At 37.0% G+C, this 15105-nt stretch overlaps 1 protein-coding gene across 1 annotated transcript; it reads left to right on the top strand.

Annotated features, from left to right (window-relative positions):
• Positions 1–12745: 12745 nt before the first annotated feature.
• LOC149649200 (uncharacterized) lies at positions 12746–15105 on the top strand. Its single transcript, XM_089849457.1, has 4 exons — positions 12746–13231; positions 13326–13955; positions 14192–14925; positions 14976–15105. Exons 1-4 carry the CDS (start codon positions 12746–12748, stop codon positions 15103–15105), a joined length of 1980 nt encoding a protein of 659 aa, XP_089705583.1.

The raw sequence follows: 15105 nt of genomic DNA, 5'->3' as shown, positions 1-15105 counted from the left end.
GATAGTTTTACCACTTGATACGATAGAAAACTAAATCTGCCCCTATCAAAGTATCAATTTTGATAGTTATTTTCGAGAAAAATTTGAATTATAATGATCGATTGAGTTTGATAGCTTAGAAAGTGCACTCGAAGTTGATATGATTCATTGATTCGTTGAAATCTTCTAGAGAAAAATATCGATTCTCAACGTGATCTGGCTACTAACCCCATCTTTTAGAAATCATAAAAAATGATAGGCATTATTCCTTGAGAAATAAATTGATTCTTTGAGTGAGTTTATTTGGCGACATCTGTTTTCTGATTTCATTTTAAAAAATTATGTGCTAATCTTTGATAGGCAATTTTGATAGTTATGAAAATTTCTGGAAAGATAAGTCGTTTTTTGAATGATATCGAAGTTTTTAATATATTTGAACGTTAGCAACTGTAGGTTTATTCTATAAGAAGATTCTGTACTTGGTGGTCGTTATAACCCTCTCAAACAAATAAATAAAAATAAAATAAACGATGGTTCAACAGTTCAAACTGTGAAGACGGAGCTTCTTGTATATAGAAGCTCCGTGCTGTCACTGATGTGAACGACTACTCGAGGAGGAAGAACGATTCCACGAAATCATCCAAACGTAGAAGTAGATAAATTAAAGTGTAGATTTTCTGATTTTTATTACCCACAGTTTTAATTGCAATTTTTGCCTTTAATTATTATTAGTTAACCGTTTATAGTAGATGGTTTAGATTAAATCAAGGGCGAATAATTTGAAAAAGTTTGGATAGTAGCTTTTGAACTATAGACAGTTAAAAGTCAAACTTGAGAAATGAGATTATGGAAATTATATGAATATATGAAAATATTAGAAATTCTACAAAATCAGGAAATATCAGGAATCGATTAAACAGAGTAAAAGTAGGTAGAGCCCAAATCAGTTTGATCGAAAACAATCAAATTTAAAGTCCGGAAATTAAATAATCGATTAATTTAGTCGTTCCTAAAGATTTCAATTTGATTTGATAGGCAAAAAATCTATCTAACAATGAGAGCCAATCTAACATATTGAAGGAAGATTTGATAGTTTCACCATCTATGATTTGTTGAGAGGGAAAAAATCTATCTAACAAATAATGCCAGTCTAAAATATAGCTAGAAGAATTGATAGTTTCGCCAAATATGATAGTTTGAGAGGAAAAATATCTATCTAACCAGCAATGTCAGTCTAAAATATAGTCAGAAGAGTTGATAGTTTCGCTATCTATGATAGTTTGAGAGGAAAAATATCTATCTAACCAGCAATGTCAGTCTAAAATATAGTCAGAAGAGTTGATAGTTCCGCCATCTATGATAGTTTGAGAGGAAAAAAATCTATCTAAGAAGGAGTTCCACTCTAAAATATAGCCAGAAGAATTGATAGTTTCGCCATCTATGATAGTTTGATAGGAAAAAAATCTATCTAAGGAGGAGTGCCCAACTCTGTCTAATTCTGCTTTCGCGACTGATGGATTTACAAATTGGAAGAAAACAAGCGAAAAGATTTTCTCGCATGCAAAAAGTACTGTTCACAAGACTTCTCAAAGTCAGATAGTATTACGATCTAACCAGAAATCATCCGTACATAATTATTTAAGTCTCCAACTTGAATCGGAAGTACAATATTGGAGGAATGTTTTGCAGAGAGTGGTTGCAACCATAAAGTTTTTAGCTTCTAGAGGCCTAGCCTTTAGGGGAGAAAACGAGAATATTGGGTCTAAACATAACGGTAATTTTCTTGGATCTCTCGAATTAATCGCCGAGTTTGATCCTTTCTTGGCTAAGCATTTGGCTGAACATGCAATTAAGGGAAAGGGACACGTGTCGTACTTGTCTTCTACGATATGTAACGAGTTTATAGAAATCATGGGTACTCGTGTTCGTCAAGAGATTCTACGTGAGATGAAAATTGCGAAATACTTCGCAATCAGTGTGGATTCTACTCCAGACATTACCAAAGTTGATCAGCTTACACTTATTTTTCGGTATGTTCTCCAAGATGGTACTCCAGTTGAGCGGTATTTTAAATTCCTGTCATCAGTCGGGCATAAAGGCCTTGAAATGTTCGAAGCAATTCTCTCAGAATTTAAAGAAAACGACATAGATATTAGAAACTGTAGGGGCCAATCTTATGACAACGCTGCCAATATGTCAGGGTTATATAAAGGATTGCAGGGACGTATTCGAGGAGAGGCTCATTATGCTGATTACGTGCCATGTTCAGCACATTCTCTTAACCTAATTGGAAATTGTGCCGCCGACTGCGCATCAGTGTCAACCGATTTTTTCATTTTTCTCCAAGGCATATACGTTTTTTTTTCGGCATCAACGAATCGATGGGAAATACTTGCCACTCATTTAAAAACAAACGTCCATTCTCAAACCGTAAAATCCCTTTCGGAAACCAGATGGTCAGCCAGAGACGATGCATGCGCAGCTCTTTTAAAAGGATACAATGAAATTAAAAACGCTTTGGATGAAATCTCTAACGATGCTTCACAAAAAGCCGCCGTTTGCCATGAAGGTAAGTGCCTCTACGTAAAATTATCTTCCTTGGAAATATCCTTCATGCTTGTGTTGTGGAATCCAATTTTAAAACGATTTAACGCTAGCAGTAAGATTTTACAAAGCGAAAAAGTAGAACTCTCAACAGTAGTGCATGTTTATAAGTCACTAGAAGAATTTGTTAGTTTACAAAGGGATGAATTTGATCAGTTCCAAAAAGATGCTGAAGCGCTTAGTGGAAAAACTGAATATAAATGGGAATCTAGGAGGAAAATAAGTCGGAGGAAAGCGAGCGTTGAAGGCGCAGCAATTCACACTGAATTTTGTGGCAAAGATAAAATGCGAGTAGAGACATTCCTTGTCATTATTGATAAATTACGAAGTGAGCTTCAAAAACGAGGACAATTTTACAAGACACTACAGGAACGTTTCAGTATCATTTTTGACCTTCCCAAACTGGGAGTGGGAAACGAAGAAATAAAATCTGGTTCAAAAATTATAACAGACTATTACCCCGAAGATATTGAACCCGATCTTGTACATGAACTATTCCAGTTAAAAGGATTACTTTCTTCTTTATTAGAAGAATTTAACACTGGTCACCCAAATGCACCAAATGCTCAAGATCTGTTAAACATATTAAGAGACAAGAAATTAGATAGTACATTTCCCAACGTCGAAATAGCCTTACGGAAATATCTTTGCTTACCTTGTTCAAACTGTTCTGGAGAGAGGTCTTTTTCGACTCTTAAAAGAGTTAAAAACTACCTACGCTCGACAATTTCTCAGGAAAGACTCCATTCCTTAGGTATATTAGCTATCGAGACCGATTTATTAAACCAAATTAGTTGGGAGGAGACGATAAATAGATTTTCCGAGTCTAAATCTAGAAAAGCCTATTCAAAGACATAGGGGTAATCTTCACTTTTACAAAATTACAATATTTCTAATAAAAACTAAATTGTTAAACTTTCTAACTGATTTTTATAAATTATGGGGCTAAGAGAGGGGGCGCCCATCGAGCCACTGCCCCCGGGCGAAAATCTTCTTAATCCGGCCCAGGCTAGACGCACTCGATATGGAAAACATTTTCAAAAGTATTGTGGATTATATTGTGATTGACGGATACATTCCGACAATTTCTGGGAAAAAAGCTCTAATCATATCAGAAAGATACCTGACTTGGTTCTTGGGAGAAGTCTTGGCCGCTGAAGCTGAGGCTAAAGAGCTCTTTGCGAACCAAGGAGGACTTTACTTTTCGCAGGAAGAAATGGGTTTCGAATTCTTACACATTGTTCACAATACATCTTGGATGAGTGGCAGTCCAATAGTACACGAGTTAGGACAACAGAGGTCAGTAAGAATTTGGTCATAAAGTGAAAGGGGCTGACGATTATTTATTGCAGTCTGGGACCAATATTCGAAACGCAAGTTTTCAACTATATGGAGTTCGTCTACGATCACCCTTTGGAATACATCACTTGGAAGAGACCATTGAAAAGCTCTTCGGACTTGGACCTCAGTAGCGTCACCGCTCCTTTCTACTTGTTTTTCATTCTGATATCAGTATCAGTTGTCGTCGTTCTAACCGAAATATACTTCAACGAAGTTTCTAAACGTTGAAATTAAGCCATGGTCTTTCAATAGTTTTATCGTACCATAAATCAATTAGTCAAAAATGTCTTGATTAGAATCAAGACTTAAAAAAGTATCGATAAGACTGAGGTTATCACTTGACTGAAGGATCAGATATTAACTTTTCTTTTTAATTGAAACTTAAAGGCATGCTTAAGAAAAAACAACGTTCCATTACCGTTTTCCGTTGAAATAACTTATTTTACAGGTAATCAATTTCAAAAATTTACTTATCTCGGGTTTTCGGGCACAATCCCATTCCCCCAAAACATTTTATCATTACATAAATCACTTTTGAGAGAGTACGTGTATGACATTCCCTCATTTGTGCCCGGCATGCTTCGCAGTGGATACGTTTTAAAACAATGGCGGAAAATTAAGTAGGGACAGTTAGATTTTTACTCGTGGTTATGAAAAATGATGTAATGTCTAGTGTACTTCAGTCAACAGTCATACTGTTCATTCTCATAGCTCAGGACATGATTAATGCTGCTCACTATTTCCCTCTCTAGTTTCAAACAATGGTTAGAGACCATTCAGTGCCGCAGGTCGCACATGAATATATTTCAACTACAGTTTACATCAATTCTCTGTGGTCGTACTATTAGCGGGTTAAGCACTAATTTGTTCAGAACATGTCTCGAAAGTGTGCTTGTTGTAAGTTTTTAAAGCAGTGTTGCCAATGTGTGGGTAATTTCCCACATCGTGGGAGATTTAGGTTTGGTTTTAGGCTCTGTGGGGAAAAAGTAATATTTTTCCGAAATCAATCAAATGTCGGAATTTTCCTGTTCAAGGGTTAATAGTGCGAAATTTTCAAAAATGCACTAATTTTAACTGCACAGTTAAAATTAGTGCATTTTCGAAAATTTTATCCGGTTTAATAATTTCAAGCGACATTTTGAAATAAATTCGGTGATTTTAAGTTTGGCACTGAAAAAAAAAGAAAGCATATTTTGAGAATTTTAAAGCTTTATAGCATTTGTACATATTGTCAAAGCCATGCGGAGTGATATTCCATATTAAACTTAGTATGATAAAATAGTCCAGATAAATATGACTGTAAAAAAGGCGGTGTGGGAAATGCGGCAAATTTTTTAAAATGGAAGTGGGAAAATCCACTTTCTAACATTAGCAACACTGATTTGAAGGTTTTGGTCATGGCTAAACAGACCGCTCATTCAGTTTTCTATTGTTTTAAAGCTTATTTTGACACGTTATCTCTCAAAAGTAATGTAATGATAAAATGTTTTGGGGGAATGGAATTGTGCCCGAAAACCCGAGATAAGTAAATTTTTGAAATTGATTACCTGTAAAATAAGTTATTTCAACGGAAAACGGTAATGGAACGTTGTTTTTTCTTAAGCATGCCTTTAAGTTTCAATTAAAAAGAAAAGTTAATATCTGATCCTTCAGTCAAGTGATAACCTCAGTCTTATCGATACTTTTTAGGACTTGATTCTAATCAAGACATTTTTGATTAATATCTGCTCCTTCAGTCTTCATTTTAATTAAGATTGTTAAGAAACTGTTTTACATTTTCAAAATCTACACTAAGCAGAAACATATAAAAAGGGGACCGTAACTTTAGCTCAATCAGTCATTTATTTATAATGATACTCCAAAAAATAAAAACGTAACTCATTGAAAGTTTGTATTCTTATTGTAATTAACATAATACAATTTTTTACAACCCTTTATTGAAACGCGAGGCGCTCCCCTAAAAATTCCACAAATAGGACCAAATTGACAGTTTTACACAATTTTTTAAAACGCTGATTTAGCCTATGTCTGTTTAACCTTTAGCTCAAACTTTTCATAAGCGCAATATGAAATTCGGATGTCCTTAAAACTTCTCAACGACGATCCGAGATTTTCAATTTCGAACTTTTTTGTAGCATTAACTAACATCTGATTGATATTAAGCTTATAAACCTTAAACACAATATAGTCAGGGCAATGCCGACTCAATTTTTAAGGGCTACCCTAAAAGTCCACAAAGGTGATCCAAGATTGTTAATAAATACGCCTAAAAAGTGCCCTCTTCAAAATATGTAGCCGGGGAAAAGAGAGCGTGATCGAGTGTGCTATGCTAGTGGGTATTTTGGTAGTAAGTAACGGGGGTTGGGACTCCAGGCATAGCCCGCTCCATCACGCACTCGACAACGCAAAGCAACTCGCGCCAGCGTGGGAAATAAGGCGGTAACACAGGGCAAATGACGAGTTTAAAAATTGCCTGGTACAGTTCAAAAATTAAATCGGAGGGGGGTCAGTGGTCCACGAGACTACTAAACAAGTTGGGAAACCAAAATGAATCTCTCCGAGCCGAGACGAATTTACTTTCTAAACACAGGTCCACCAGCCAATGAGATAAACCGGGAGTACATAGTTCAAATTGGCGAAATATTGCCAAGGTCTTTAGCAAAGGCTTAAGCGTTTAACAATTTCCTTTGTATCCTCAATAATTCTAATGAGGACCTAAAATGTATCAGTGAAGGGTGTATTTAACTTTCGGCTCACTCTGAACCGTTAACACCTCCTATAAGATGAGGTGAAACAAGGTCATTTCTAGTATAAATCTAGGGTATCTTATTTCACAGACCCAATCGTTTCAACACTTGTGGATAGATGAAGAATTAACATCCATATTATCTATTGAATATAAAAAATGCGTTTACACTATATATAAATGTAGTAAAGCTGAATTAAAAAGTAAACACCAAATTTGAAATGTTAATATCAAAAGATGTTCTTGGAATATAAAGATGAAACAGAGCTTTATAGCTACACAACTACTTAAAGAATCGTAATGCCGAAAAATATTTAAAATATTTCCGTATAATATTCTGCAAAAAGGAAATGTTATCGTTTTGTAAGAGATCTTATCATCCTACTCGCTTTATATTAACTTTGATGTGCGTGTAGTGTTTCGATTCGGATGCAATCTTCATTACTCGTTCTATATAAACTCTCACTTGTGTCATTACATAGAAATAAGTTTATCTTAAATAATTAATTAAATATTAATGATATTAATTATTTTAATCGCCAGTAAATAACTTTAAAAATAGTTAAATCGTTTTAAATAAAGTTGTTCCTATTATCTTTCGAAACTTTGCTAATATTGACGTTTAAAGTGAAGAGTACCCCTCTTGCCCGATTTCTTCAAATTTTGGGGTATATATACGATTCGTTTCCATTATAATAATAGATAAAAACGCATTCGCGTGAACCGATGGTGGAAGCCCTGCCATTGGGAGGCTAGACGTTTCTCGTAACCCTAGCCGATCGCCGCGTATATCTTGAAACCAAACGATGACGAAGGCAAAGAAGCCAGAATGGACTGACTGGCGTCCATGTGGAATGGACAAAGACCTGAAGATGGTGGTGCATAGAAGCTGGTGTCAATGTGGAATTGACGAAGAACAGAAGATGGTGGTGCATAGAAGCTGGTGTCAATGTGGAATTGACGAAGAACAGAAGATGGTGGTGCATAGAAGCTGGTGTCAAGGTGAAATTGACGAAGAACAGAAGATGGTTGTGCTTGGAAGCTAGCAAGTACAGACTAGTGTCCATGTGGGATGGACAAAGACTAGCAGATTTTGGTCCTTAGAAGCCAGTTAGTAAAGACTGGTGTTGGTAGATGATTGGCCAAATTTCCGTGAACCGCGAACGCATTCCGGAAATCGGGTATTTGTTTGCTCCGATTTGTAAACTGCGAACGCGGTCACGTGGGGTCTGACAGACAGACAGACACACAGACAGACACACACACAGACAGACACGTCCAGTGCAATACCTCTCCGTGACGTCATCGTCACTCGGAGAGGTAAAAATTCAAGGGTAACCAGAGTCCACACATTAAAATTCTAATATTTTAATTATCCACTTCCTTAGCTTAGCAGACGACGTGCTCTGGCCAATGGTCACGGACCAGTTTATTTATTCCAAGTCAGGAGGGTCTCTGGCCTAATGTCCAGTTTAAAAAAATCCTTATTTCCCACCCTGACTCGCGCTGTAGGGCAAGCAGCTTGCGACGTGTTGCGCGTGATCGAGTAGGCTATGGTCCGGTCAAAAGAAATCTTCAGTTCAGCGTTGTAAATAAGGGAAAATGACCAGTTTAAAAATTAAATCGGAGGGGGAGCAGTGGACCACAGGACCACTAAGGAAATTCTAGGGTAACCAGGGTCCAGACATTATCTCAACTATTTTAATTACCCACTTCTTTAGTTTAGCAAACGCCGCGCCCTGGTCAATGGTCATGGACCAGTTCATTTATTCCTGGGCAGGGGGGTCGCTGGCCCAATGTCTAGTTTTAAAAAAATCCCTATTTCCCACCCTGCTTCAGTTGGGAGTCTGACTCCTGGAGCTCCTAAAGTCCAGAGATGCATATGACAAGGATTCATTTCTCATAAGCGAGAATGGCCAACTCTGTTGTGTTAGAGACAGCCTGGCAGCCTGGTATTTTTTTACTTCTAAAGTTCTAAGTCAGCTGGGTTTTCACCTTTAAAGTTAATACAGCCCTTTAAAAATGTAATTAAATGAATGAATCTATACGGTTGCAGTTATGTCGAAATGAGAGCAATTAAATATGTGTCTTTGATATTTAGCTCTGATAATTTCAGAAAATTAATAAAAAGTAGTGTTATGTATTTAACCAGAATTTATTTTATTGAAATTTATTAATAATTATTTAATTAAAAAAATTGTAATACTATTTTATGTTTTAAATTTTACAAATAAAATTCAAAACAGTAAACATAGGGCAAAGGTTATATTGTATTATAAATAGCCTGTGGGATTGATTTTAGCTATATCGCAATTAGAGCTCGACATTTTCTATCCATTATCCACAAATTAGTAATTAATTTGAATGAAAATAGGTGGATATCTTTTATTAATTGGGAAATAATGCACACACTTTACATTTAAATTTTAGAAGTTAATTTATTATTTACTTTTTGTATGTAATATTCAGCATTAATTTGACTAAGACAATTAACTAATTACCTACGAGGAATTAACTAGTATATATGCTTAAAATTATAATTTAATCGTTTCAAAACTAATATGATTTTGAACCGGTTTTAATAATTTAGTTATTAAAATTTGTGATTATCGATTGGTCAATATTGAAAATTAACCAATGGTGGAACTAATTTTTTTTAAACTCAATGAAACTGAAATATCAATGAATCATCTACTGAAAGAGGTATCAACCTATTATTTTTTTTCAAAAGAAGGTAAATAAGGATTAGATGGCAGCTTGCTGCTTCAAACAAGATTTTTAACCATGAATAGAATATTTTTTTAATTTTAGTCAAATTTAGATATTCGGTAATCGAGTTGATATGAATAAAGCTGTTTTTGCTCATGTCTATTTTAAACTTTAATCACAGATTTCGCTTACCATTTCACAAGCATAATAAACACTACTGAAGGGCGCAAATCTATCTGTGATCGGTAACGGTGACCAATATAGCAATTTGCCCAATTAATCGGTTTGAACTTCATTTGAACATTTCTATCTGTTAATTTGAAATGTTGCGAGAAATTTGAATGGAATATAAGTAGATATCTCTTTCAGAAGATAATTGTTAATGTTGATATTAAAGATTCATTGATTTAAAAAAAATTGGTATCGGTATTTCAATTAAGCTTTAATATCAACATCGGTATGGGCTCATGATGTTAGTCTGTTTATAAGATTAAATCGTTACTTCAAGTGTCACAAGACAGTATCTACCTCCAAAATCGAGTGTCATTAGTAACTTTAAAACCATCTCCTCGTCACAGGATATCCGAGGTTGAATTTATTATATCATTGATAGGTGATAATATGACAAGGCGCAATAGCTCAGTCAAGTTTTGGCAAGGCCTAATACCGTTTTGCTTGACTGCATGGCGCCGTCAAATTCCTTTTAAAGCATAGATCATATAGTATCCACCCTTGATTTTCATTTCGCAACACACATTGGATTCGTAAACCTCGACGCGCACCACGATTAGAAGAATTAAAATGCAAACACAACAACATACTGAGTGCATACATTTTTAATAAATAACATTTCTAAATTCTCACTACAGCTGTTTTCGGGCTGAAGCGACCGAAAGACGGTGATAAATAAAAATTCTTCGGGGGGTAGTTTCGAGGGAACGAAATTCAAATGCAAGGCGCGTCCCATCAACAAACAACATTGAATTCGTTTTACGCAATTATAATATTGAAATTTTATACAATTAAGTAATATTTAAGAAAACAAAGCACTACTTTCAAAGTCTAAACTTTAAAAGTACGACGATACGAGAAGGCGAAGTAACGGGCAACGAGAAATAAACATTTTTTTAAACGGCAAAAATTAACGGAAAGCCAAGGCTTAGCGCAATTTCACCGCCTTAAAAAAAGTGCCAAGTTTAGAAATAGATTGTGGGATAATAAAAAGGTGGAAAATTATGAAATTAGGCTTATATTAAAGCTTGAAACCTACTTTATATTATATTTAAAATCCATCCATGAGCAAATCCTCAAAACATATGAAAATGACAACGAAAAAGGACCCACTCTCAAATATTTTGGCCTTAAAAAAATGGCGGCCACAAACGGGGTGAAAAAGGGGAAAAGAGCTCCTTCCTGAAGTTATTAAACAGGCTTATCTCACTATCGATAGGCCATTTCAACCAAAAGGTTTAAGAATAAACAATCGGATTATTATGAGGCAACTATACGTAACAAAAGGCCAATATTGGTCGCGCTGATATCTACTAATAAAACAGTGTATCCATGCTAAAATATCGCAGATTGGGGTAGTTTTTAAAATTTTAAATTAAACATACTTAAAATTAACTTTTCTTAATAACAAGAAAAATGATCCTAGAATATAGTTTAAAGTTTAATTTAAGACCGTTCCCAAAACTAACCAACGTATAGTTTTTCTAAGTCACGAGACACAATTTTTTTTTTTCGAAAAATTTCCCATGTTATTTCTATGGGAAAAATTCCAGTTTTTCATCAAAAGGTGTGATTAATTTCATGGAAATGAAAACCACCCTTAGCAACTTTATTTTTTGTAAAATAAACTAATTAATGGATCTCTTTGAAATTTTAACCACATATTAAGGGCCCAAATTGTAGTTCTTTGGAATTATTTCAAAACAGTTAATACAATACAAAAAAAACTACATCCAAACAAAAAACCCTCCTTATACATTAAGAGCAGTATGAAGTCTTATCTAAGAGAGCGACCGCTCTCTCAGAATACCACGAGCCTAGCTGCTCAATACAATTTCAAGATATATTTTTTTATAAAGCTCGCGCATGCGTATCAGATTCATGGTTACACCTGTACACCAAAACTTCAGCGCAACACCGCCGGTATTCCACGGGGGAATTTTTCATCCTTTCCCTCTCGTGGGCCCGTATATTTCCATTAACACTGGAGCGTGCTCGACGGGCTTAGGTCTTTCGTTTATAAAAATATAACTTTTGAATGCCATCTATTGATGGCGTGCAAAAGTAAAAAGGCAGGGCGTTACGCGATTGGTCGGAGGACCTTTAAAATTATCTTTAAAATCTGAACCTAATTTGAATTTTAAAATCATTCGGATATATTTCCTATGCAGACTGGTCTTATGATTAGTAGAAGAATCGATAAAAAATCACTTGATTTTCTACTTCACCCTCCCTTTAAATGCCGTTTCAGCGAAATCACGTTTGACCAGAATCCAAAATGGCGGAGATCGCTTCGCAATGTTTTACGTTCAATATTCAAAAAGGCGATCGTTTAGTTATTTAGGTTAATGATAATTGGGCCTAAACATGTCCTGGAAAATCGTAATAAAAGTCAGACAAAACCTGAAAATGTCAGGAAATTTAAATCTAAAAATTTCGTTCTAAAAAGTTCCTGAGATTTAAGATAATTAAACGAAAAATGTAAGGTAGTTAACTATAAAAGTTTCATGGTAAATAAATTAATTACTACACTATTACCTACTAGTCCAAAGTAGATTAAATAATGATCATATTTTTATAAATATGCATAAAAGTTCTAGTCTACTCTCTAATGTATAATTTACTTCCTGTAAAACTCCAATAATTCCTTATTTTAAACGTATAAAATATACATAAGTTTGAACCTATAAATATCCTATAATTTTGGCTTTTTAGACCTATAATACCTGTAGGGTTGTAAATAGACGTAAAATAGGTAATGCAATAATAGGTCAATAATAGACAAACAAACATGTAAAAAGATTAGCCGAGATAAGAGACTGTATAAATAAGGAGTTGGGGACGACACTCTTGGCAGAGTGGAACACGCGAGGACGACGACTGTTACTTGACGACAGATCAGATATTGACTGAATAAAGTAAATTATAATAAGTACGAAATGTCTTCTATATGCCTAGTATTAAGCCTAACAATGGCGACGGAGGCTAACGCGACCGCTACGGAAGTTTACGTGCCTCAAGATTAAATACCGGGACTTACGCGCAATAGTATAGTTAAAGTACGGGAGGATCAACATCGCGAAGTATCGAACAATCGGTTACCCTTAGTCAACGCGCAACGTGACCGCTCAAAGAATGGCCCCAGGTGCGGGACAATTCCCTCCCTTCGACTCCTTGACCGATCAATGGAATATATATGCTGAACGCTTAGACCAGTACCTTTTGGCCAACAGAATAAAGGAGTCCACTGCGGTGGGGGCTGATAACACCGTGGTCCAGGAATTGAAACGGGCAACTTTACTCACGGTAGTAGGCACAACCACGTACACGCTCTTGAGAAATTTAATAGCGCCGGACAAATTAGCCGATAAGACGTACGAACAATTGGTTTCAACACTAACCAAGCACTACAACCCTGCGCCGCTGGAGATAGTGGAACGCGTGAAGTTTTATAGACGCGATCGGGCGGACGGCGAGTCGGCATCATCCTTCGTAGCGGCTATACGCAAAATGACTGAATTCTGTAACTTCGGTGCAACCCTAAATGACATGTTACGTGATAAATTCATTGCCGGTATCAATAACGACCCAGTGCAACGCGAGCTACTCAACATTCCTAACGTAACTTTTGACACCGCGGTGAACAAAGCCTTATCAATAGAGACGATAGAACGAGAATCTCAATCAATAAATACCCACAGCCGTCACGACTCAGACAACATTCACAGTATTCAACGACGCCAGCAATGACAGCACGACTTGGCCACGAGAGCGCAGACAAGGGTATTCATCGACCAGTTCATACCCACGATCATCAAGGACAACTACAATTCAACCGAGGCCCAGACCTTGTTTTAGATGCGACAGTACACGTCACTCAGACAAAGAGTGTCCCTTCATCGACGCAGAATGTTACTCATGCCGCAAGAATGGCCATATAGCAGCCGCATGCCGAAGATTTCCATCTCCATCGTTGAGATGGATACGATCGCGAAACCCTCGGTCTAACAACTATGCAGCACATTACGTCACACCCTATGTCGAAGGACATCAGACGCGGCGGGATACCATACAAGCCACGACATCACCCGGGGAAAACGCACAGACTATGCACCACAATGAATATGGATGTTTCTACGTTGGGCATGTATCCGACAGCAACGCATACAGCGACATCTTACGGCCGGTGCATATAACGTGCCAAATCAACAACACCGATGTACGATTCGAGTTGGATACGGGCTCAGCATACACTCTTATATCCGAAGGGTATCAGACCATTCTTCCCGGATTGAATCAGTTGACAGCGCCACCATCGTCCTTATCATCGTTCACAGGCCATACCGTAAATCTAAAAGGGCAAGCACGTGTTCGAGCGACCTACAGGGGAAAAACACTGGATTTACCTATACTGGTATACAAAGGTCGCGGTCCAACCCTTTTGGGGCGCCAGTGGATATTCTCCGATTTCAACATCTTAACTAGACCGCAAAATCACGTCGGACACATCGAGGCATCGAGAGAAAAACTAGAAGAAATCATTCGTCGACACGAAACATTTTTTCTCCGGGCTGCCTTAAGGGAGTTAAAGTCAAATTACATATCAAACCAGATGCGGTGCCACGCTTCTTCAAGGCACGTTCATTACCATACCATTTCAAGGACAAGGTGGAAAAGGAGTTAGCTCGATTACGCGAGGAAGGTATCATGACATCAATACCGTATGCCGAGTCAGCTGCAACGATCGTATCCTTACTGAAGGCCAACAAGGACGTGCGAATAAGCGGGGACTTCAAGATCACAACTAACAAAATGATCGACACAGCCAAATACCCGTTGCCCCGAGTGGAAGACATATTTGCAAAATTGGCGGGATGTACGGTATTTTCGCGACTCGATATGCGCAACGCCTATAATCAACTCGAATTGGCCGAAGAATTCTGGAAATACGTAGTGATAAACACAACGAAAGGACTATTTCAATACAACAAGTTACCATTTGGAATATCATCAGCGTCGGCCATATTCCAAAGGCATATGGAATCATTACTTCAAAAACACCCTTCCTGCCTCCCGTTCCAAGATGACAACATAGTCGGAGGAAAAGATGTAGAAGATCACAACCGGAAGTTGGACGACATTCTGACAACGCTTGAAGATGCCGGTCTCAAGCTCAACAGAGACAAATGTCGATTTCTACAGTCGTCCATAGATTTCCTCGGATACCGTCTGGACGCCCAGGGACTTCACCCGCAGGAAGGCAAGCTAGACGCAATAAAAAACGCACCACAACCGCAATCCGTAGAAGAGCTCCGGTCGTTCTTAGGGCTAATAAATTATTATTCGAGATTCTTGCCAAATTCAGCCACACTGTTGGAACCATTGTACACGCTACTCAGCAAGTCTACCAAGTGGTAGTGGGACAAGAAGCACCAGGAGACCTTCGACAAGGCCAAAGAAGCCATTCAAGCATCGGACTTGCTCATTCATTTTGA

Source organism: Phalangium opilio, unplaced genomic scaffold (assembly GCF_054372755.1).
Source record: "Phalangium opilio isolate 3A_F unplaced genomic scaffold, DU_Popi_V2 ptg000088l_1, whole genome shotgun sequence".
NCBI lineage: Eukaryota > Metazoa > Arthropoda > Arachnida > Opiliones > Phalangiidae > Phalangium > Phalangium opilio.
The sequence above is the reverse complement of the archived record's forward strand: the minus strand, read 5'-3'. Positions and strand labels throughout refer to the sequence as shown.

What these genes read in the sequence shown, in the direction of transcription:
- LOC149649200 (XM_089849457.1), top strand. Translation starts at nt 12,746, where the DNA reads ATGGCCCCAGGTGCGGGACAATTCCCTCCCTTCGACTCCTTGACCGAT. An exon ending in AGCTACTCAACATTCCTAAC is followed by an intron (nt 13,232 to 13,325) that starts GTAACTTTTGAC and finishes GTCACGACTCAG; the next exon opens with ACAACATTCACAGTATTCAA. An exon ending in CAATCCGTAGAAGAGCTCCG is followed by an intron (nt 14,926 to 14,975) that starts GTCGTTCTTAGG and finishes TGCCAAATTCAG; the next exon opens with CCACACTGTTGGAACCATTG.